The 24,956-nt window shown below is 54.7% G+C and overlaps 1 protein-coding gene across 12 annotated transcripts in view; it reads left to right on the top strand.

Moving 5' to 3' along the window:
• PTPRN2 (protein tyrosine phosphatase receptor type N2) overlaps positions 1-24,956 on the top strand; it is a 1,035,582-nt gene that overhangs the window by 897,109 nt on the left and 113,517 nt on the right. For all 12 annotated transcript variants that reach the window (XM_024249815.3, XM_054560095.2, XM_054560097.2 and 9 more), the window contains one exon: positions 20,348-20,542. In XM_024249815.3, coding sequence (XP_024105583.2) covers positions 20,348-20,542 — 195 coding nt within the window. The remainder of the gene's footprint in view (positions 1-20,347; positions 20,543-24,956) is intronic.

Below are 24,956 nucleotides of genomic sequence, written 5' to 3'. Positions count from 1 at the left end.
GCTTCCTCAGATACAGCTCCTGAGAGATAGAGCTCGATCTTCAGAGAACAATGATCTCGAAAGGTGGCCAGAGAAACCTCTAAACGTAAAACAGAAGCATGTTGCTCGTTGGGATACAGCAAGCCACTCCCCCCATCAGACAGTAGTCATTACATCAGACTTAATTAAAAATCACAGAGACCACTCAGTGAGATATTTGGAAAATAAAAAAAAAATTGGAAAGTCTAAGACATAAAATGTGGAGGGCTGAATTCTGTGGCTTCTTTGGCACTAGACTATTCCTATGTTTGCTTTGACCTTGATAGCTTTTCACACCTGGGTATTACTCGAATAACTGCTTCCTAAGGAAGCCACTTCCTGCTGCACACAAGGAGAGGCACAGGAAAGGAGGTGGGGGCTGCAGGCTTCTTCCAGACGTGCTCACCCTGCACTCCAGCAGCCAAGGAAGAGGGCCGAGCCCCGGGAGGAGGACAGGTGCTCGCACAGCACCAGGGGAGGGCGGCGTGCGTGGTGTCTGTGGAGCGGGTGCTGCTTCTCTTAGGACTGTGTTGTGTTCCAGTCCGCCTCACACATTTCTCTGCCAGAACCAGAGAACAGTTCCTTCTCGCCAAAGCCAGGGTCGCTCCTGGGGTGACCCCTGCATGCACAGCAGGTCCTTCTGAGCCCCTGTTCCTAGGCACCCCCTGTCCTCCTCGTCAGTCACCCACCCCGTGGAAAGGGACCCTGTGGAAAGGGACCCAGGACACCTTCCCCAGGCATCTCATTATCTCCCAACCCTGTTTTACAAGGGGGCAAAATCAGCAGCAGATAAACTGAGAGGCGCCCCAGCCCACAGGGCCAGTGGCAGAGCTGCACTGGGCGGTCCCCGGCTGCACTGTCCCCACTGCAGGGTGTTGAGGGGCTGGCCCGGGCTTCTCTGTCCCGCAGGTCTGGACAGCTCCTCCACCACCTTCCCTCTGTAGTGTGAAGCACTGTGGGAGATTTGGGAAAAGGTGACATCCTTTCTTTTCTCGGTTGATGATTTCTTGGAGATGAGGAGTTTGCAATGAAACAGTGAACCGGCGGTAAACAGCATTAGTCCACGCGTCGCTAGGAGGTGATTCGTGTGAAACTGAAATCAAATCCTTGGAGATGACAGAGGAGAGGCTGGGCCAGGTGGTGGGTGGAGCTCTTGGCGGCTGGCGGGAGATGGAGGCGTGGCTGGGGCAGGTACTGGGGCTATCTGCAGGGTAGGGACAGACCCAAGAGGGTGGGCATTTGCAGGGCTGCGAGGAGGAACTGGGCTAGAGGGGAGAGGTCCTCCCAGTTGGGCCAAGAGTTTAGACAGGGAGCTGGGGCGTCATGGAAGGGACTCGGCTGCAGGTTGCATGCGGGCCCAGAGAGGTCAGCTCTTTGAGTTAGTGACAAGGACAAACCCTGCGGTCTGTGCCGCTCCGAGGGACGGTCCATGGCTCGGTGTGGCTGAGTGACCCCAAAAGGATCAGAAGAGGCACATTCCGCCTGCTTTCACCCCCCTCCGTTTCTTCCTTCTTATCTTATTCCCCTTTTGCCACACTTTTCATCGTTTAACTTTCTTTCTCCTCTAATAGTGAAATTCATGGAAGAAAGGCGCCATCGCCCTTCCATTCCCTGGGGTGCGAGGCCCAGCCCCTGCCTCCCAAAGCCCGCCTTCCTAATCTATGAACTGGGGCCTCCTCTTGGGCCGCCATGCGGATGAGGGCAGCCCTGTGGGTGCGGGTGCCGCGTCAGCTCTGAAGCGCTGCCCGAGGGTGACTTGCCCGGTCTTGCAGCGACTGTCAGTGTCTGCGGGGCTGGGATGGGTGTTGGATTCCTGCCTGCTCCTCCCGTTTCCAGGGTACCCGTTTCCGCACACGTCCTCCTCGGCATGAGCTGCTCCCCTCCCTTAGACCTGATTAAAGAGGCGGGACACATTTTCTGAACTAAATCTGAGGACATGGCGTCTGCAAAGCATGCACTTCCAGAGAGGAAAACAGGAGCAAAGCCCTGAAACCTGGGCTGCTCTGCGGAATTCAAGACACTTGATGGAAGGTGTTCGGAGAAGGCGCCCGGGTGAGCGAACACCCGGGTGAGCCTCTGTGTGGTCTGGGGCCCTGGGGGGTAAGGTCAGGCCTTGGTGCAGGTGCAGCCTCGGGCACCTGTGCTCTGAACACCTCATCTCCCAGCCCAAGGGGCTTCAGGGCTCACATCGAGGTGAGGGCTCGGCAGGAGGGAAGCCTTGGTCGGGTGGGCCCAGCTCAGCGGGAACCCTGCTGCCCATGGTGGGAGGCAGGCTCTCCGAAGGACACTAGCCGCTGTGAAATAAAGTAGGTGTTGCGAGGAGACACTTGAGGGAGTAAAGGGAAGTGTAAAAAAGTGGATTAAACTGGGATTTCAAAAGAAACGGTAGGCGGTGGGGAGGAGATTCCAGCAGGCGGGTACCAGGAGGTAGGAGTGGGTGTGAGCGAGAGGCAAGTTCCACCCAAGGGGCACTGTGCCCACAGCACGGCTGTGCTTGAAGGCTGGGTCTCCCCACTCCCTGCCTGTAGCTTCTGCTTTTCCGGCTCCCCGTGGGGCCACTGTCCCTCGGGAGGAGGGCATCGTTGTTGGCAAGGAGAAGAAGCCTTGGGTGGCTCCTGGAGCCTCCCCCAACCAGAGCTGTTCAGGCCCCCCCAGCAAGAGGAGCTCGGTGTGGGAGGAGACGCCCGGCAGGGCCAGAATCTCCTCCAGGTGACAGCCTCGTGCACACGACAGGGTGGGACTCCACAGGCGTGCACAGAGGTACCTGCGCGGGGCCTCACCTTGGGGCTGAGGGTCCTCAGGCCGTTGCTGCAAAGCAGAACCTTCTTCTCAGCCTCTGCCTTGATGGGCACGAGAGGATGCGCCTCTGTGGTGAATGGCATTATCTGCAGTGAAATGCATTAGCCTGTCAAAAATGGCAAAGCCCAGCTCTTAACACAACACGCACTCCGGCATAAAAGGAGGAAAGACGCTGCGCGGGGTGGTGGGATGAGGAATGATGGCTGGAGCCGCCACGGCATACAGGCGCTGGGTGTTACAAGAGGAGAACGCTTCGGGAAAAGCAATTGCATGTCAAACCGAGGAGGACCCGGCAGATGAAAGTCATTTCCAAACGTCAAACGGGGATCACTTCAAGGACGTGAATAAGGAAGGCTGATCTGCCGGCCGCCTCCAGCAGGAGTCCCCCCACCCTCGCCTCCTGGGGAGGCCTCCGCAGGACAAGTCCCTCGCCATCTGGCTGTCTCTTCTCTCCCAGGCCCACGGCCCCTTAGGCCCGGAGCTCTCCATGGCTCTGTGCTCTGTGAGCTCCGCCTCCTCCTTCCCTCCCCTGCTGTGTTGGGGGTTCATTTTGCCACGGCTGACATGTGGGGGTCCCCAGGGCTGTGACTGGTGTTGGCCCGAGGGTCACCCCTAAGGATTGGACACCTTGGGTCTGGGGGGCAGACAGCCTTGGAACCTCGGGATAGCTGAACTTGGAGCTGACCCAGAAAGTGTTTTCTCAGAAAGCTTATTGCTTCTAAGAGTAGAATCCCATTTTCTGGAACAACAGGGACAGCAGAGAACTTGATCCTACATCAGAGTTGGCCCAGTCTGCCTTTGTGAAGGACTCCCCAGTGTGAACCCGGAAACAGACAACACTGTGACCCTAGGGGAGCCCTGGGTGCCGGGTGGGGCAGGCATGGGGCTCAGAACGCAGGGAGCCCTGGGTGCCGGGTGGGGTTCAGAGAACGTGAGGCCGGAACATGGGGGAGGAAGAAAAACACAACGGCAGAGGGGGCCTCTGTGGGGTGGGAGAGGAGCATGGAAGGGCCTGAGCTCAGAGAGAGAGGGGCCCGGATGCACAAGGGAAATGGAGGGGCTTCCAGGGGCAGACAGCTACTCCTCTCCCATTTTTTCAGGTTTATGTGGACATGAGGTGGGCAGAGTCAGGCGTTTCTGCAGGTGTCTGAACAGCGGCTTTTCCTGTTCCATGGGGGCTGCAGAATAGTGCTCCCTTCTTCATCTAGCCAGCTGTTCTGAAACTTTGTTGCTCAAAATGTAACGTCTCCATGGCTTTTCTGCTTTGGGAGAATTACTGATGGTTAAGAATGAAATCTTGGGACTGGCACAGTGGCTCACCTGTAATCCCAGCACTTTGGGAGGCCGAGGCGGGCAGATCACCTGAGGTCAGGAGTTTGAGACCAGACTGGCCAACATGGCGAAACCCCGTCTCTACTAAAAATACAAAAATTAGCCAGGTGTGGTGGCGTGCACCTGTCATCCCAGCTACTCGGGAGGCTGAGGCAGGAAAATTGCTTGAACTTGGGAGGCAGACGTTGCAGTGAGCCAAAATCAAAACTTCATCTCAAAAAAAAAAAAAAAAAAAAAAGGATGGAACCTGGGTATGTTATTTCTCTATTAGCAAGTACAAGAGACTCACTAGAAAGGTGGCAGGTGTGAACACGCACCGTTTCAAGATTTTTTAACATACAGGATAATAATGCAGGCAGCAGAATTGAGTGTCTGGGTCTGTGCTGCTGGTGTGTGCCTCCAGGTACAGTGACTTGAAGAACAGACGGGAAGATTCGCTGACGATTACATTAGCCAGTAAAGCTACATGTTTTAAAATACATAATTCGCTACAGAGTTTGTGGAATGTGGATTTGATATACAGGTTTAAACTTGGATTGATCTTATGTCATTTAATAGCAAATCAATTAAAAGAGTTTACAAGTGATAAGTGCTGGGACTATTCTTACATTGATGTGTAACTGGACTGAGCGCCTCTGAGGAGAGTGGAAGCTGGATTTGCCCTCTGGGTAGGCGTTTCGTCGCTTTCAGTTTTTTTGGTGAAGACAATGATGCAGGAGAGTGGACAATAACGGAATCTTCCTGGAATCGCCTTTCCTGGCCTGTAAAATGCACCCTGAAACCAGAGATCGGACGTTCCTGAGTAGGAGGAAATACAATGCAGATTTTTTTGCAAAACAAAATACTAAATTGGATGGAAGCTGGAGCTGGTGTGTGAATTTCAGAATTATTTCTGTCCCCATCCCAGGGGTTTCTTATTCTCTACCAGATTCAAGGAGAACAAATATACGAATTGTTAAGTGACCCCCAAACATGAAGCTGAAATGTGAAGGGGAAAGTCTAGAAAATGTGTCTGATTCTTCTGATGGTGGCTTTCCAGGCTCCCCTTCCTTGCCCTGAGCATGCATCTGTCTTGCTCAGGCCTTCCCGTTCCCAGCGAGCCCCTCGCTTCTCCAAGTGGATTTTTTCAGGCACATCTTGAGATTTCAGATCACCTCCAAGTGAGGTGGCAGAGCTGACACCCCACATGCGACCCATGGCCTCCGTCCCCCAGTCAGCAGTGTCCTCAGGGGCCGGCTGCTCCCAGCACCCTCTGCAAAGTTCACTCCCCAAAAACCCTCACACTCCCTCCACGACTTGCTCACGGGTTTTCCTCCAGGGCTGCTGCCCCACCCGTCCCCTTCTTGGGGTAGAGCGTAGACTTTTAGAAACTCCCCGTATAGACCTTAGGGCTCAGCGCCCTTAGGTCAGAGCTGAGACATCTGAGACCGGGATTCCCAGCAGGCCCCCAGACCCTGGCCTTTGGGGGTCTGGTAGGAAGAAGCTCTTCAGGGTGTCCTTCAGGCCTTGTGCAGTTCGGGTGTCCCTCAGATCAGTTTTAGGTGGAATAATTGGGCCCTAGAACGACGGGCAATTCCAAAAATGGAGAAGCAGCTGCTCCAGTAGCTGCTCCACCCCCAGCCCGCATGCCCCTGCCCTTTGGCTTAATTAAGCTGTGGTGGCCACCAAATGGAAGATGTGAATACCTTTTGTGTCCCTGAGCTGGGCTCCTCTGCTTCTGAGCCTTTGTTTGCCCGGCTCCTTCCCTTGCACCGCGCCCCCCCCTCCCCACTTTATCCCTGCAGACCCTCCCATCTGTCGAGCCCTGCGCAGACCCCAGTCCCCTGAGCTTCCATCTCAGCCCGGGGTGGCCCATCCCATCCCGAACACCAGGGCCCTATTCATCCCTACCTCCCCTTTATCCCTTCTGCCGCCTCTGCGGTGATGTCTCATCACCATCCCTCCGGTGTAGGGTGACTTCCTCATTGTGTTGGATGGAGGCAGGCCTGGGTGCAGAGTGGGCCTTGTTCCCCACACCAGACCAGCCCGTGTGGGGACAGCCTTGGCTTCCCAAAGGCCAGGTCTGTACAGTAGACCCACAGCACCCACCGGGGACCTTTAGGTGCTCGATAAGAATGAATCGATAAATTGAACTAAGATATTGATGTGGTAAAAGCAGGTCTGTGGGCAGGGGGCGGGGGGTGGGGGGGGGGGGGGCATCTAAACCCTCTTGGAAACCATCCTGTGCAATTCTCGGGTCCAGAGTCCTGCCTGCCCGTGGGGAGTCCTCCCTACGCGCTACGTGCTGAAGATGCGGGTGATGACAGGGATGGCACATGACAATCAGTCCTTATTCTGAGCAAAAAGAAAATTAGGAAGGTGCAAAAGTTTCTTGTAAAAAAACTGCTGCCCATTCTCTACTTCCACGTCAGGCCTGGGCTGCTCTGAAGGCAGATGACTTGTTTCTTACTGACTGGCTATTTTAAATTGTCTGACTATGAAACTGAAAACCAAGGTTCAGCCTGTGGGGCCTCTCAAGACTGGCTTTGCTCACAGAGGTCATGTTGGATCTGTGAACTTTGAAGGCACCACTGACTTTTTTGGAAGCCCTTAGAACTTAATTGCCCGGTGAGTCATCCTCTGTGGGAGCCGGGAAAGGAGGGATTTGTCTCACCAACCGCAGTCTGGCTGGAGGGGCTTTGCTGCGGTGTGACCGGGGTCTCCCATGACAATGGGAAGGGTTGCAGGCATCGTGGGTTAAAGGTGCTCCCTCTCACATCTAAGATGCCACCTTTATGGAAGCATTAACGACCATCACAGGAGCCGATCTTAGACATGGGCTATTCCAGAGAGAAGATGCTCATTAAAATTCTGTTTCCTTCCAATGTCTTTATTTTCACAACTGTTTCCTGGTTTCAATCTGACGTTATCAGGAGCAGAGCAAATGAAGAAAATGAGTGTCTTTAGTCTTAGGGGAAAGACTCCCTGAGAAAAAGGGAGGCAGGAGGTCGGGTTTCAGCACGTCGGTCACTCTCAGATGCAGCTGACCGCGGGTCCCGCGAGCCCGTACATGCCTTCTGTGCTTCATGTGGAGCACCTGCGTTTCCCAGCCACCCACCAGGGGCTTCAGGAGATTCAAACACAGCCCTCACCTCCCCATAGCAGGAAGCCGCAGCTGTCGCCTGGTGGGGCTCGATGCAGCTGCTCCAGCCGTGCCCCTCACTGCTCCCCGGGGGCTGCCTTGGTGTGGGACACTCGGTCCCGGAGCGAGCCGTGACCCGGAGGCCAGGGATGCTGACCAGTGTGCAGGGGCCCAGCGAGGGCCCCTCTGCACCACGTAGATGCTGCGGGTACAGAAAGCAGACAGAAGGACTTCTGCTCTTGAGTGTGGGAGGCAGGGGTATGGACGTGAAAATAACTAGGAAACAGCACACGCCTGGATGCCCGGAGCCCAGCCGCGAGGTTGTGTGGGGACTCGAGAAAGGACTGGTGCTCTGGGCACCGCAGGGATGGGGGCTGAGCGAGGGGAGAGGCCGCTTTTTTCCTACTGATCTCAGGCTGTTCCAAGACTGTTCCGCATTTAGAAGAGTGTTGAAAATTATTTTTCACTTACATGAAACATGTCTATATCTTTAATTTTTGTTTTGAGAAAACATCTTGTGAAATGGGAAAAACTCACTCCATATTGCTTGGCCAACATCGCTCATCGTGGGCTGACTCGGCTCGTTTGCCCGTGCGTGGAACCCCTTCCTGCAGGAGCTGTGTTTACGGCCCCCGACTGGGTGTCGTGTGTCAGGAGCGGGGAGGGGCCTGCAGAGCTCTGTGGCCCTGGCTTGGGCGCTGCTGTCAGGGGCATCCTCCCCTTGGTGTGTGTGTGTGTGTGTGCAAACACATGTGTGCGTTGTTCTCGGTCCAAGTGTAAAAGTTACCTGGGCACCAAGGAGAAGCCACTGGAGGCGGTGGGACTGTGTCACCAGAGCAGCGTTGGCAACGTGGACCATGAGCCGAGGACGCCCCGGCTTAGATCACGGACAGGCTCAGCTGCCGGGGCCCTGACTCCGTCGGAGAAGAAGGGAGGCTCCCCTGGCGTTCAGGGGCGGCCGTGGGCCGTTTCCTCTCCAGAAGCGAGCGTGGCCCTGTGTTCCCTGAGGTCTCACAGGGATGGCCCAGATGCACCCAGAACCCGGAGCATCCTGTAGCGGTGCCGATCAGAGACGCTAGCGTGGTGGGAGTGTTTGTGTAAAGTCACTCTCCTGAACGAAATCATTGGTTACTGCGCCTCTGCTCGCAGCTGGCCTTGCTGGCCTAGAATGTGAGGCGGTTCCTTCTGAGTCCCTCTGAGTTTTATGATGAAATAAAATCAAGTAAAACTGTGTCATGATCGGGGAGAGGTGATTATACAAGAAACCTTTTTTTCTTTTTTTCCCACTATGACACATGACCCTGTTTAACAATCTGGAATATTTTTCCGCGGCCTTTTCCCCACACACGCTTTCTAAACATTTCACCTTCCTGTTTAGATTTCCTGTCATCACGTGCCCTGCAGCCACCGTGTCAAACTGACAGAGCGCAGGCTTTTTCCTTAACCGTTTTACATTCGAGCCACCTGTGGTTGCACCGGGCCCTGCAGCTTCTGCTGTGTGTTGGATTCTGCGTTGCCCTCTGAGCTGAAGGCCAGGGCCCTCCCCAAAGAGAGCCGGTTCCCGTTCACCACGTTCTCTTGATGCCACATCCAGTCTGGAGAGTGGCCTTTATTCCTCGCCAACAGAGCCCAATGACCCCACTTTTTCCTGCCCAGCTTTGTATGTTTAATTCCTTAGTGTTGTCCTGTTACTAGTGATTACACTCTCGAAATAACCCTAAAAACCCAAGGCTCTCTGTGCGCACACTCGGGCAGCACGGCTTCATTCAGATGGCTCCCGGAAGCGTGCAGAGAGGTTTTCCTGAAACCTTTGTTGTCTTGGTCTTCTTTTGGCAGAATTCGAGAATGACAGGTCTCTTCTCTGAGTGATTTCCACTCTGTAATTTTCCCTATCAGATGCTGAGTTAAGAGATGAGACATTTGCCTTGTGATGTGTATGGATGAATTTCTGCCCCCAGAATCCTCTACAGCTTATTTTGAACATTGTGTTATAAAGAAGTATAAGACTTTGAGGACTCTGTGGACACGCCCAGGGCCCCGGCTTGGGCACAGCAGAGGAGCAGGCGGCTCTGCAGCGAGCGAGGACTGTGGTGTCCGAATGTGCCGTGCTGACCATGGCCTCCTCTGTTTGTGTACTCACACCTGAGGAGCTGCTCAGAGCATGAGAAGCTTTCAGAGTGGGGGCTCTGGGTGCAGCACTGTCCTGCGGGGATGGTCCCACGTGACTCTGCCCAGGGCAGGCTGCTGGTGTGGGTGCTTGTGGTGCCACTGGGCTCACACTCACAGTTCCAGTTGGCTCTGGATGTGTTGGAGGCAGCACCGAGTGCAAAAAGGTCAATTTTTCACATTTCCCTGATGGAGGGTTTCTGTGCCTGGGTGCAGACACACCAGGTTTACCGTTCCCGACAAACACTGCCCCGTGGGGAGGGTGTTAGGTCATGAGGCACAAGCATCACATTGCGTTTTGCGGTGGAGCATTTCCATTTAGGGCAACAGTGGAAGACGCCACCATCTTTAAAAATGCCCAGTTACTCTAGTTTCACCTGAGAGGGAGGAGGCAGGGAGAGGGTCTCATCAGCAGGACAGAGTGGCCAGAGGGTCATCCAGCGGGGACAGCCCTGGGGGTCTGGCCTCCTTGATATTGTGTGCTGGAAGGAGGCCCTGCCAGAGGCCCCCAGCTCCCCTGAGGCTGTGTGGCTTCTCTGTGCCCAAATGCAGATGCGGGCACTGGCAGGGGGATGCCCACACCCGTGTGAGATCAGTGTCATACGAGCCGAGTGTGCAAGCCAGGCTCTGTACTCATCACACACCCCGAGATCAGTGCCACACGGGTCGAGTGTGCAAGCCGGGCTCGTACTCATCACAGCCCCCGAGATCAGTGCCACACGGGTCGAGTGTGCAAGCCAGGCTGTGTACTCATTGCACCCACCGGAGATCAGTGTCCCACAGGCCGAGTGTGCAAGCCAGGGCTCGTACTCATCACACCCACCTGAGATCAGTGTCCCACGGGCCGAATGTGCAAGCCAGGCTGTGTACTTGTTGCACCCACCTGAGATCAGTGTCCCACAGGCCAAGTGTGCAAGCCAGGCTGTGTACTCGTTGCACCCACCTGAGATCAGTGTCCCACAGGCCGAGTGTGCAAGCAGGCTGTGTACTCCTTGCACCCACCTGAGATCAGTGTCCCACAGGCCGAGTGTACAAGTCAGGCTTTGTACTCCTTGCACCCACCTGAGATCAGTGTCCCACGGGCCGAGTGTGCAAGCCAGGCTGTGTACTCATTGCACCCACCTGAGATCAGTGCCACACGGGTCGAGTGTGCAAGCCGGGCTCGTACTCATCACAGCCCCCGAGATCAGTGCCACACGGGTCGAGTGTGCAAGCCAGGCTGTGTACTCATTGCACCCACCTGAGATCAGTGCCACACGGGTCGAGTGTGCAAGCCGGGCTCGTACTCATCACAGCCCCCGAGATCAGTGCCACACGGGTCGAGTGTGCAAGCCAGGCTGTGTACTCATTGCACCCACCTGAGATCAGTGTCCCACGGGCCGAGTGTGCAAGCCGGGCTATGTAGTCATTGCACCCACCTGAGATCAGTGTCCCACGGGCCAAGTGTGCAAGCTAGGCCTTGTACTCTGTGCTCCACACACATCCACCCTCAGAGTCCTCCCAGCAACTCTGTGGAGCTGCTCTGCCTTCATCCCCATTTCACAGATTAAAAACACACACGCAGCTTTCGGCAGCCTGTCCAGTGGCACACAGCCACGGGTGATCTGGACCCAGAGTCCTGGTCCTCAGCCTCTGCCTTACACGGCCACACCGTGCAGATCTCAGCTGTCTTGGCTTGCTTTCTTTGCCAATGATGGATTTCATTTTCTACTATGGGATTTTTTTTTCTAACACACTAATGGCTCTGGAATATTTTCTTCTCAAGAATAGAGGCACATTATAATCATTGATATTTTACTATGGAGATGACCTGCAAAACCATGCCCTTTTTCCATTATTGAAATGCGTCCTTCTCACTGGGAACTTGACATGCTATCCTTAATAATTTTCTTAATAACTTTCTCAACACCTAAGAGGAGCCAGACAGCTAAAAAGCTACGGAGCAGCTATACTGAGACGCAGGGACCTTCAGAGCTTTCCGGAAAGATGTGAGCTCCATCTTCAGGGACAGACATTCTAAAAATGCAAAGCAGCATGGCACAAAAATAAATGACTTCCCCTTTGTACTCGGAATTTTTCTTTCCTTTTTTTTTTATTATACTTTAAGTTCTAGGGTACATGTGCACAACATGCAGGTTTGTTACATAAGTATACATGTGCCATGTTGGATTGCTGCACCCACCAACTCGTCATTTATATTAGGTATTTCTCCTAATGCTATCCCTCCCTCTGTCCCCCAGCCCCTGACAGGCCGAGGTGTGTGATGGTCCCCGCCCTGTGTCCAAGTGTTCTCATTGTTCACTTCCCACCACTGATGAGTGCGAACATGCGGTGTTTGATTTTCTGTCTTTGTGATATTTTGCTGAGAATGATGGTTTCCAGCTTCATCCATGTCCCTGCAAAGGACATGAACTCATCCTTTTTTATGGCTGCATAGTATTCCATGGTGTATATGTGCCACATTTTCTTAATCCAGTCTATCATTGATGGACATTTGGGTGGGTTCCAAGTCTTTGCTATTGTGAATAGTGCCGCAGTAAACATACGTGTGCATGTGTCTTTATGGCAGCATGATTTATAGTCCTTCTTTTTTTTAGTTCACATATACATTGTTTTTTCTTCGCTGCTAAAGAGTATGAATTGGGAAGAGAAAAGAAAACAGGTTTCATCCACACCCTGGTGGGAGTGGCCCCATGGGGGCCTTCAGGGCCAGGCAGGCCCACACCCAGCCCTCAGTGGGATGGAGCCTCCGTCCAGCTCCTCACAGAGTAGGGAGGGAATTGGCAAGTGCCGCCAACATCGCAGCTAAATCTAGAATCAAAAGAGTTATGTGGTTACATCTACCTTTCTTCTTCATTCATAATTAATTACCTGTTGGTTACTGAGTCACGCAAATGCCACAAGGTCTTACTCGTCCTTACAGGTCGCCAAGCTGCACACACTGGGCCGCTGTGGCTGAAGGTGCATCGTCCCGGATCATAAACAGAGCCATCTTCATGATTGTTAGGCTGAGTCTGGATCTTAAATAGAAGATTTTTCTTTAAGTGAAGTGGCTGGAAGGATTGGACCTTCTGTCCGGCCAAGATCTGTTTGCCAAAAACGTGTCAGTGCCCCCAGGCCAGGCTGTGCGGGGGAGGCCCTTGGGCCCCTGCAAGCAGGCGCTGTGGAGGGGCAGGTCTCGGGGCTTCCTGCTTGGCACCACTGCCGGTTAACACCTTCAGCAGGCTCGTGTGGCCCGCAGCCTTGCTCTGGGGTGTTCACCGTCTGACCAGGAGAGTTTTGTTCCGGGTGAGGATGCACCCTTTGTGTTTACTGAGGATTATAAATCAGGGAAATTTCAAAACATGATGGGGCTGGCCTCCAGCTTTCTCTCAGAGGAGGCTCATGTTGTTGATTTTGCTTTATAAATTATCTTTTGCTCAAATAAAATGCTCTCGAGATCATAGCTCTGTATTTTTGGGGGGTGTAGGGGGACAGGGTCTTGCTCTGTCACCAGGGTTGGAGTGCATTGGTGCAATCATAGCTCACTGCAGCCTCATCCTCCTGGGCTCAAGTGATCCTCCCACCTCAGCCTCTCAAGTAGCTGGGAGTACAGGTGCACGCCACCACACCTAGCTAATTATATTTTTAGAGATGGAGTCTCACTGTGTTGCCCAGGCTAGTCTCAAACTCCTGGGCTAGAGGGATCCTCCCACCTCAACTTCCCAAAGCACTGGGATTACAGGCGTGAGCCACCGCGCCCGACTACAGTTCTGTATTTTAAACTCACTGCACAGAATAGTACTTAGAGTGTTTGCAGTGGCAATGGCCATTTCTGTCGCTGGCTGACAGGAGCTCCCGCTCTGTGCCCTGGGCCCCCACAGAAGTCTGATAATAAACGCAGGTGATACAGGCAGTGGCTGCTCTCGTCTGATGGCTGTTCTGGTGTGATGGCAGCTGATGCTGTAACCTTCAACTGAGGTTTTAAAGAAGTATGTGTGCCACACCGTCCATTCGGTCATCGCCTCAGCGGTCAGCAAGCTCACGCCTCCGTTCAGCACCGTGGATGCGACCGCCTTTTCAGGTGTGGATGCTGCTTTTCAATGAAGAGTGAGGAGTGTGGCCCCCTCCCCCACTGTAGCCAGTCACTTTCTAGTCTTGGGAAGGGAAAAACAGCTCCCAGTGGCATCTCCAGTGAGCCCGTGCTGGCAGCCTTGCTTAGAGGGTTAGAGTCACCTCATGCAGGGTGGAAATGTCCCAAATTATGACCTAGAGCGATTTCAAATGCCATGAGGTTTGTCTCGTTGGCCCTGGCTACACCATTACTAAGTCAAGTAGCATTCTACATTTTTTATTCCATTCTAGTAAGAAGTGTGTTTTTCCTTACAAAATTTTTAAATTTTAAGGTAAAGCACTGAGAATGGACAGACTATAGAATTTCCATTATGAATTTGGAAACTATAATCAGCCTAAAGGACCAGTGAATGAGACCACATGAGGTGCCCCTCAGTGCTTTCTCCAGCAAGCCACGAGGCAGAATCCAGGCTCCTTCCCCGCTTCCCTCACGTCTGGAGATTCCCAAGAGTGTCCAGGGAAGGGTGGAGAGGGAGGGGCCGGTCCCCGCTGTGAGGAGCTCTGGCGGGTGGCCCGGAAAGGGACCGCACAGCAAGGGAAAGGGACGCTGGCAGGGGCAGGCCACAGTGAGTGGGAAAGGCAGCAGCCAAACGCCCCAGCCCCCGTCCTTGGAGGGAGCTGGCCCGACCCCGTTCCCCGTGAGCGCAGCAGACTGGCGCATTTCCAGCTCACTTGTGAGGAATTTCTGTTTCTGTCTCCAGTAGATAGATGTGGCTTTCTTATGTTTATCGCCAAGGGAGACACCAGGAGTTGGGCCTGCAGCCACATCTTCCCGGCGGCACGTGCAGGACAGCCGACAGCCAGTGCCACTGGGACTCCAGGGTTTAACTTGTCAGTGTGATGTCATCACGGTTTCCACGTGCACAGCCCTTGCTCAGTGACCTCCTCGCGGGGGTGGTACGCTGCTCACCCCCTGCCACCCCTGCCATACCTGCAGGGAGTCGCCGATGCCCGGGGAACTTCTTCCCAGCCTGGGTTATGGTCGGGGGTGGAACTCGGGCTGCAGAAAGTGGCTTCGCAGCCAAGCAGAATGTGGCAAAAGCAATGCTTTGTGGATGTCCTGAGATGCAGCGTGAGGCAGCACACCCTTCAGTTGGTCCCATGACAGCCACAGTGACTTAGCAACAGCTGGGTTGAATGAGGCGTGAACTTCTGACTGAACCGTGCTGCGTGGACGTGGCTGAGCCTTGAGGTTAGGTGGGCAGTGGATGCAAGGCCTTCCCTTCAGACCCTGCATGCACAAGAAGCACACGGTCGGCAATGTTACTTCCAGCTTGTAGACATCGGGTACATCCCATGTCCAAAAAGAAGGCTCGCCCTGGAAAAGCACATTCCGAAAGCAGCCACGGTGCGGATGCAGAGCGCTGTGCCTGCAGCGCTGCCCACCCAGGAGGCCGTAGGGAGTGGCGGCCCCTTCCCTCTCCTCCTCTTCCTTGCTCGCCCCGTGGAAGCTCTTCCGCACCTCCTGGCCCCATGCCTGCTCTCACCTCCCCGTCTCTGTAGGTGCCATTGCGGCCTAGCCTTGGAGCCTGAGCCTCTCCTGCCTAAAGCTTTCTTTGACCTCAAGTTCAGGGAGGGTCCCCTCCCCCCGGCCCCATGGCACCCCTTCCCACGAACGCCCAACACGTGCTGTCACCATCATTCCCGTCGCTTCTTGCAGTCACTCGTGCCCAGCTCTGGGAGGCCTGGGAGTGCTCGGGGGTCATGGCCCGGCGAGTCTGACCCAGCCTGGCTTAGCCTGGTGTTCCTGGCACCCTGTGCAGTGCTGACTCGGCAAGGGACCATAGCAAACCTGATTTTGAATAAACTAATAATCATCATAGTAGGAACAGCAAATAATCACCTGGTGTGTGCCAGGCACAGACCCAAAGCCTCACTCTAAGCATGTTATCTTATTTAATCCTCCCAACGGTGAAGTCGGTACCATTATCACTTCATAGATGGGGAAACTGAGGCACACAGAGATTAGTGTTTTCCCAAGGCCACACAGTCAGTAAGACCTGAAGCCCAGATTCAAAATCAGGCCCTCTGACTGCAGGTGCTATGAGTGAACGAGTCAATGACTGCCCTGGACGTCAAGGAAAAGAACCAAAGTTAGGTCTGTTTTTGCAGTTCTCATCCCGTTCCTCTGAAGACACACCTGTTTTCCGGGTCCTGGTTTCTAGGAGGCGTCCATCGTGACACCATGGTGGCCCCATTGCCTGTGTCTAGAGGCAGCTTTGTGGAGGTGCAGAGACTCTCCTAAGTGGCAGGTTCCCCCGGAGCCTTCAGAAAAGCCTGACTGGTGATGTGAGGGAAACACGGCTGCTGCCTCCAGGGATCTGCCTCCGGCCCATCGTAGTGTCCAGGGGTCTCTCACCTGCCCCCAGGCTCAGGGGCAGCATGGGGGGCTTCAGCCCCAGCAATCTCCTCCGCCCAGGACCCGGCTTCCCCACCACCCCGTTCCTCCTGCAGGCCATTCCCGGCCTTATCACTGCTCAGATGTTTGCCTGAGCCGCTTGCTGCATAGAAACTTGGTAGCGGTGGGTTGAGAGCGGAGCAGCGCCCGGCTAGAGCACCCGCTCCCATTTGCAGGTGGAAGCCCGCAGGGAGAGGGCCTTCGTGAAGAGCAGCGTCCCCGGCCCCGCGTTGCCTTGCTGTGGGCACGCCCTTGTCCCACGGCAGGGTCTCCCTCTGCACAGGCGGAGAGCTGCCGCCACGGGTCTCCAGCCTTCTGCACCAAGCTTTCGGGGGCTTCCTCTCTGCCAGGGACATTTTTCTTGGATCTTTATCGCAGTTTCCCTCCTTTGAAAAGTTAAGACCTTCAAGAAGACCCTGCGCTGCGCAGTGACACGAGACCACTGGTGAGAGCCGCAGGTCCCCGCTGAGCGGCACCGAGCCCTGGGTCTCGCTCACCGTGCAGCAGCACTGAGCCACTGGGCACTGAGCCACCCGCCGGAGGAGGCGACATCGGCTTGTCCAGCTCTAAATTCTGCGGCTTTGGCCCGGCGCAGTGCCTCACGCCAGTAATCCCAGCACTTTGCAAGGCCAAGGCGGGTGGATCACCTGAGGTCAGGAGTTCAAGACCAGCCTGGCCAATGTGGTGAAGCCGGTCTCTACTAAAAATACAAAAATTAGTTGGGTGTGGTGGTGCACGCCTGTAATTCCAGCTGCTCGGGAGGCTGAGGCAGCAGAATCGCTGGAACCTGGGAGGTGGAGGTTGCAGTGAGCTGAGATTACACCACTGCACTCCAGCCTGGGCGACAGAGCGAGACTCTGTCTCAAAATAATAGTAATAATAAATTCTGTAACTTCTTCAGAAATATCTTTACATTTGCCAAGCCGTCAAGAGTTTGGCTCTGGCTTAGAGAACGGCCTTAACTTTTATTCACTAATACTTCTCTCTTACTCATTAATGCTTGAGGCTTTCTCTGTAGCCGCCTCCATGCTAAGCACTGAATATACAGGAAACCATTTTAATCTTCACAGTAACTATAGGATTACTTCCATTTATAAAGTGAAAAAATTAGGCTTAGAGACCTTTAGAGGTATTCCCACGGTCACATGAAAAGTTTGTGTTTGTTTGCTATTGTTGACTTAGGGAGAAAAATAAATACAATAAAAATGGAAGTTTGTGGTGGAGCAGGGACCTCAGTCCTGTGGGGCCTCTTGGTGGCTTCACCCTCCGTAGCACTCAGCAAAGAGCAGAGCTCAGACCTTACTGTAGCTCTCCCGTGGGTGGCAAATCACGGGATGGGCATGGAACTAGCTTGATTTTTTATTTTTATGTGAGTAAATCTCCAGCGTTTCAAATCCTCTTCCCCAGAGGGTCACATTCTCGGACCTTCTGGGTTCCCTGAGCTGTAGCTGTTCTCATGCTTTGGTTGGATGTTATTTTTCTGGAGAAATTGTGTGAAGAGAGAGAAGTTACTTCAGAAACATTTCTCAGTGTGCTTTTCCCCCATGTCAGGCAAAATTCATGTGCACAATTGAGAAATAAAAGAGATGTGTACTCAGGTTGGTTACTGGTATCATCTACCTTATTAAAATCATCCCTCATCGGGTGGATCACCTCAGGTCAGGAGTTCGAGACCAGCCTGGCCAATATGGTGAAACCCTGTCTCTACTAAAAATAGAAAAATTAGCTGGGCGTGGTGGCAGGCGCCTGTAATCCCAGCTAATCAGGGGGGTGAGACAGGAGAATCACTTGAACCCAGGAGGCGGAGGTTGCAGTGAGCCGAGATCATGCCTCTCCACTCTGGCCTGGGAGACAGAGTGAGGCTCCGTATCAAAAATAAAAATAAAAATAAAAAATTATCCTTTGTGGGTTTTTTTTTAATTTTGCTTTGTTTTTGAGATTCTGAGAAAACTTGGGTGGATTTTTTTAAACACACTCACTATTTTAAAACTGTCTGTAAATCCACAAGTACTTGAAGATGTATGGGAAAGAAGGAACTGGAACTCTCCCTTTTGTTAGAGACCCCTTACCCTCACCAGAGGCCCTTGGTAATTCCACCTTCCCCTGTGTGTCTCTGTCTGGGTCCCCGCAGTCATCCCCCCGTCCCCGTGACCATCCTTCCACCCCTGTCCCTGGGGCTATCCGCCTCCTGCCCAGTCCCCCCGGCCATCCCCCCCCACCGTCCCCGCGGCTGTCCCCCCCTTCCCCGCGGTTGTTCCCCCCAATCCCCGTGGTCGTCCCCCCAGTCCCCCCGGCCATCCCCCCCCACTGTCCCCGCGGCTGTCCCCCTCTTCCCTGCGGTTGTTCCCCCCAATCCCCGTGGTCATCCCCCCATCCCCGCGGTCATCCCCCCTGTCCCCAGCTGCTCTCACAGGGGCTGCAGGCTCATGGAGAGTGGGGACCGCAGGGCCCCTTCCCACAGCACCTGTATCTCGCTACGAGTCCGAAGCAGAGAGCCCGGGAGCATGAATTGCTCATCCCAGAGAGCCAGGTGGAGGGAAATGTTTTCTAGATGGTGTGGTGTCGGTGGGCTTGGCAGACATCTTTAAAGCCAAGGAAGCCGGCAGCCCGGGGTGAAGGGAGAAGGGACACATGGAGTGTTTCCTGAGCTTTGGTGGTTGCCTTGGGGAGCGCAAGGCCTTTGACGCACACGGCTGGGGGTAGCAGTGGGTGGCTCGGCCTCCCCCAGATGCCACCAAAATGAAACCAAGGCAGCAGCAGCCCACGAGGTTCCCCGGAGCCTTTCTTTTTCTCACGAATGCATCTTCACCTCTTCTGTTGAGCTCCAGTTCTCTTATAAACTTTTTCTGGGTATCATTTCATTTTGCAGACTCAGGGTCAGGTGTATTTTCACCAGGCAAAAGGATGGGCTATCCTAATAGTGGGTTAGAACACTTTCAAAACGAGATTATTGGTCAGACGTCAGGGGGGCACCCAGGCTGCACCCTGAAGGTGAGCGGCAGCAGCGGGGTCCCGGCGTGTCTTGAGCACCTGAGGCTGCGTGATGTCCTGGCTGCAGGCGGGTCCCGCACGGCCGGGCAGGTGCTCAGGATGCCTGCCGCATGCGTGGTTGAGCTTTGCCTGGGGGAGGAGGGTCGAAGACCCTGCGGTGATCCCTCGGAAGCTGTCTTGGGGTGTAATGTTGAGAGTTTCCTTTAAATCCAGGAACTTCTGCTTTGGTGTCTACTCAGCAGCACAGGCCTTTCTCCCTCCCCCGTGTCTTCCGTCTCCTGCGCGGCTCCATTTGCCTTCTCTTGCACGAGCTCTTGGACATTGCTTTGGGAAGAGAAAAAAATGTCAGAATGAGGTTCTTTTTTTTTCTGCAAACTCTTTAATTGTGGTACCAGTTTCTGTATCTCAGTCCACAGTGCAAAACCCCCCAGCCTCCCCTGTGGCTTATATTCTAATAGAATGAGAAGCCCCCCAGTGAAGGCTACTGTGGCGTTATTCCAGAATATTCGATGTTGATGACAGAGGAGGAGCCAGTGGATGCTTTCTTGAATCTATAGGAGTGTGTGTTTGTGGTGTGTGCAGTGTGTGTGTGTCTGTGATGTGTGTGTGTGTGTGGTGTGTCTGTGATGTGTGTATGTGTGTGTGGTGTGTGTGTCTGTGACATATGTTTGTGGTGTGTGTGTGTGTCTGTGATGTGTGGTGTGTGTGTGTGTGGCGTATGTGTGTATCTGTGTGATGTGTGTGTCTGTGACGTGTGTGGTGTGTGTGTGTGGTGTGTATGTGTATAGGTATGATGTATCTTTGTGGTGTGTGTGTGGTGTGTGTGTGATGTGTGTGGTGTGTGTGTGATGTGTGTGTCTGTGATGTGTGTGGTGTATGTGTGTGATGTGTGTGTCTGTGATGTGTGTGGTATGTGTGTATCTGTGATATGTGTGGTGTGTGTGTAGTGTGTGTGTGTATGTGTGTGATGTGTGTGTGATGTGTGGTGTGTGTGTGGTGTATGTGTGCATGTGTGTGATGTGTGTGTCTGTGATGTGTGTGGTGTGTGTGTGTGGTGTATGTGTGTGTATGTGTGTGATGTGTGTGTGATGTGTGTGGTGTGTGTGTGTCTGATGTGTGTATATGTGTGTGTGTATGTGTGTTTGTATTCTCAGATTTTGAGAGCAAGGCCTCTATCTCTTTTCCTGCACAAGCCTGAATTCTTCTCGGGGCACCGTGCTGGGTGCGTGTTTTGGGGGGCGTTGACCGTCGTCATGTTGCGCTGGCCCGCCCTGGGGTAAACTCTAACCTGCCTGAACCTTGGATCTTAGCAGAAGAAGGGGTTGGTGCCACGTGGGTGCTGTGGCCCTCGTCCTGCTGGGTGTCCCCAATGCCACTAACCCCCTGCTCTGCCTCCCCCTGTCCTGCAGGAGCTGTGCCGCCAGCGTATGGCCACGCGGCCACCAGACCGACCCGAGGGCCCGCACACGTCACGCATCAGCAGCGTCTCGTCCCAGTTCAGTGACGGGCCGATGCCCAGTCCCTCCGCGCGCAGCAGCGCCTCATCCTGGTCTGAGGAGCCCGTGCAGTCCAACATGGACATCTCCACCGGCCACATGATCCTGGTAAGCCCAGTCTTTGCACTCCCTGCCACATAAACACCAGGGCCCTCCTTCCTCGGCCCCTGCAACACCCAGCATCTGCGCCTGCTGACCCTCGGGGATGGGGCGATGATGGCTGCACCCTGCCTGCTGCAGAGGCTGACAGGCCTCTTTCTGCAGGGAGTCTTCTTAATTCAGATAAACAAGAGTATTTACTTCCTGAGATCTTTGCTATGCTTCTGCCTGGAACATGCAGCCCCCCACACACACTCCCTGGTGTGTAAGAGTGAGCACCCGCTATTTAGTTTTCAGTGGAATACACGTCTGTTAGTGCCTACCATGTGTGCTGCCATTTTGGGCCTCTGACTCGGAAGCAGCAGCTGTCTCCTTGGCACTCAAGGCCAGCAAGCATCATTTGGGTAAATAAATGTCACTGCTGTGACAGCGAGGCAGGAGGAGGTGCGGGGCTGGGTGCTCGGCTCTTCACAGGAGCCTTCCTGGTGGTGCCGGCACAGAAGCTCACGGCAATGCGGCTTCAGCAGCCTTTTCCAGGGTCCTCGCTGGAGTGATCACATGTGGAGTGGCCGTGCATTGCCACTCCATACATAACAAATGTCCAGGTGTTATTAGGAGAGCTGTCGATAGCTCAGCACGTCCTGCTGGCTGCCTCCTGGATCTCCAGGCTGCAGGCGTCATCCCGGTGGGTGACCATGCCTGGCTGTGCTGTTTCCCACACTGGAGACAGAGCCTCTGGGGTGAAAGGGCAGAGCCCGTTACACTGCTTGGCCGAAGCAGTGGCTGCACTTACGGGCCTGTGCTGTTTGCCGCACTGGAGACGGAGCCTCTGGGGTGAAAGGGCAGAGCTTGTTTCACTGCTTGGCCGAAGCAGCGGCTGCACTTACGGGTCAGGGAAACATTCTTTGCCGTACCGTTAAGTTCCCAAGTGTCAGGATGGACCCCGTAAGTTGCTGTTAAATGCTTACGTTTTTTAAAAATTATTTTTGCCTAATGAGTTAATAATAATATAGACCGGTGAATCTGGACCACAAAAAGCCAGAAAACCATGTTTTCACTAAAAAGCCTCACTGCAGAGCTTGGAGATCAAGGCTGGAGGCCTCCCAGCCCAGCTGACACTCCAGGGACAGACAGCTCTGACGGCAGGTGGGAAACACACAGTTCTAGACCCGCTTGGACCAGACATTTGGGGAAACTGAGGAACTCAGCAGCCTTCTCCCTGGATAACTTAAAATGAGGAGAAGCAACAGTCAAGAAGCCTGGCTTTCCCAATCTGTGAGCTGAGCAGGGCATGTCCTTTCCCATCACTCCCTGGGGTGAGCCCACGAAGCCGGACCACCTGCTGGAAATCGAACCCGATGTGTTCACACCCAGGAGCAGACAGCTCGTGGAGTTCACTCGGCAGACCTGTCATCAACTTTGGCGGAACCTCCTCCCTTGATGGATTGTGGTTTTGTTACTTTAGATCTGACTTTTCTGAGGCTGTTTTGACATTTGTCCCTTTTAGAAAAGGAGCAGAGACCAGGAGTTCATATTTGTGATGAGATTTGGTATTGGGGTCAAACACATCAGCCAAAGACATTCATCTGACAGGTTAGCCAGGAGGAGAGCCGCTTAGCGAGCTCTCATTGTGTTCTGATATTTCCACATTTCAAGGTGCTTGAGTAACAATTTGATGATATCTCAAGCCCTATTGGTACCTGAAAATACTGCATTTCTCAGAGAATTGTGTTTGGCATTCACATATGTAATGGCAGATTTGACAGCAAGCGTGAGGGTTCATTTCCGCTGGAATGCCTAAACCTCAAGGACAGACTCAGCCTCCACCTGGCGGAAACCCTGCAAAGCCTGACTCCAGACACCCTGTTGGGGGGTCATCGAGGGCCACACACCATGACGTGGGCCTGTTTCGGAACGCGCCTCACCACCGTCCACAACTGCAGGGCCGAAATGAGAAGCACACTCAGGCCAAGTATGAGTCCGGCTGACTTAGACTCTGTGTGTACAGATTGTAAACTCAAGGAAACTGGATCTTCCTCATCAACTAATGCTGTTTTGAAAGTGAATGTTACTGAGATATTTCCCTGACTCCACGATGCCAGCAGGTGCTGGTTGGAGTCGGGGTGGGTGTGGGGAGCGACGGGCATCGTGTGGAATTGGGGTGGGTATGGGGAGCGACGGGCATCATGTGGAATTGGGGTGGGTGTGGGGAGTGGCGGGCATCATGTGGAATTGGGGTGGGTATGGGGAGCGGCAGGCATCATGTGGAATTGGGGTGGGTGTGGGGAGCGGCAGGTATCGTGTGGAATTGGGGTGGGTGTGGGGAGTGGCGGGCATCGTGTGGAGTTGGGGTGGGTGTGGGGAGTGGCGGGCATCTTCCGGAGTCGGGGTGGGTGTGGGAATCAGCGGGCATCGTGTGGAGTCCAGCAACCAAGTGGGCCAGGCATGGGCCTCGGACCCTGGCATCTCCTCTCACTCAGCAGTTCTGATTTTCCTTCCTCTGAGCTCACTTTACAAGTGCATTCCCGTGCCCTCTCAGCCACGCGGGGTCTCCTGGTGGGCATGTCCCTGGTACAGGAGCAGAGAGGCACAGACTCGCGCCACAGGTGAGCCCCAGGTAGACCTCTTCCCAGGACTCACACAGGTGGCCTTTTAGGCTCGGAAGCTACAGCCAATCTTGGGGGCACTGACCGCCACCCTCCCTGGCACACGCAGGCCGTAGAAAGCACACACAGGCTGGTGCCACAGGAACGCATCGGAGTCGCCGACCTTCCGACTCATCCCAGCTACAAGGCAGCCAGTTCTCTGGTGATCCAGCAGCCCAGCCCTGTGCGCAAAGGCTCGTGTCCCCAACACAGCGACCTCACTGCCCGCAAAGGCTCGTGTCCCCAACACAGCGACCTCACTGCCCGCAAAGGCTCGTTTCCGCCAACACAGCGACCTCACTGCCCGCAAAGGCTCGTGTCCCCCAACACAGCGACCTCACTGCCCGCAAAGGCTCGTGTCCCCAACACAGCGACCTCACTGCCCGCAAAGGCTCGTGTCCCCAACACAGCGACCTCACTGCCCGCAAAGGCTCGTGTCCCCCAACACAGCGACCTCACCGCCCTCACCTGAGGATGGCAGGACGGTCAGATAAGCCACACAGAGTCCCGGCAACCTGTTCCTGACGTGCAGCCGCTCCCGGGGCACGTTGGACAAAATGTGGCATCTGAACCCCACGACCCGATGAAATGAACAGCAGCAGTGGATGATGTCTGGAGGCCAAGCTAGACGTGAGGAGCCCCAGCGGTGGATGACGTCCGGAGGCCAGGCTGGACGTGAGGAGCCCCAGCGGTGGGTGACGTCCGGAGGCCAGGCTGGACGTGAGGAGCCCCAGCGATGGATGATGTCTGGAGGCCAGGCTGGACGTGAGGAGCCCCAGCAGGTAGGAGAGGCCAGCCGCACCGTCTGGGGGGCAGGCTCAGCACCAAGAGCGGAGCCTTTCTGTGATAAAGGACACATGTGGGAGGGTGGAGGCTGCACACTGCCCCGGAGCCCGGACCTTCAGGCGGGGCTGGCCTGGCTGTGGCCCCACAGGAAGGGCCTCCAGGCCCCAAGAGCCCCCTCCTGCCCTGGGACTCTCCACTCACTGGAGCTCAGGCTGCTGCTTTCTGCACAGAGGCTGGGATTCCGTGCTGGAGACCCAGAGTAACAGAACTCTAGAAATGAGCACTCCATCTAGAGAGGGGAGCACGCAATGCTCTTATAAAAGAGACAGGCCAGGGTGTGAGAGAAGGAGGCTTCCCTGGGAGACAGGAGGCCGCAGGTGCCTGCCCCAATGGTGGGATCCATGGGGCTGTGCAGCCACTGGGTGTCATCAGGAAGAGGCTGGTGTCTCAGGACTGCAGGGAGGGACTTAGTTACCTGGTCAAGGTGTCCCAGCAGGTGGAACAAGAGGGAGAGCACACGTCTCAGGGACCCCTGGGGAAAGGGCCACATGAGAGCCTGATGGGAAGGGACGGGGTGAGCAGGTCATAGGGGCAGCCACTGGGTCCCCCGCTCTGCCGTGACAGCAGGTGGTCTGCTCTAGACATGGAGCACAGATTCTGGGCTCCATCAACGAGGTGTCAGAGCTGAGACGCTTTGCTGTTGCAGGTGCTGTGTTCCAGGACAGACCTCCAACCTCTGTCTTCTTCCCGGTGAGATGGGCTTGATGGCAGTGCCTTTCCCCTGGGGTTCCTGTGAGGATAAAACCGGGTGAGCATCTGAGATGCCGCCCATCCCGAGACCTCACCTGTGCCGCAGGTGCATCAGGCTGCAGAGGAAGGGGTTGTACTGAAGGAACAGAGCCCGGCAGGGCCTTTGTTGCTGGGATTTGGGCCTCTAGGCCTGCATTCTCTACGCCCTGCCCGATCCCTGTCTCTGGGCTTTGATTCTGGTT

The sequence above is a fragment of the Pongo abelii genome, chromosome 6, assembly GCF_028885655.2.
Source record: "Pongo abelii isolate AG06213 chromosome 6, NHGRI_mPonAbe1-v2.0_pri, whole genome shotgun sequence".
Lineage (NCBI taxonomy): Eukaryota > Metazoa > Chordata > Mammalia > Primates > Hominidae > Pongo > Pongo abelii.
This window is presented reverse-complemented; position numbering and strand designations above follow the sequence as displayed.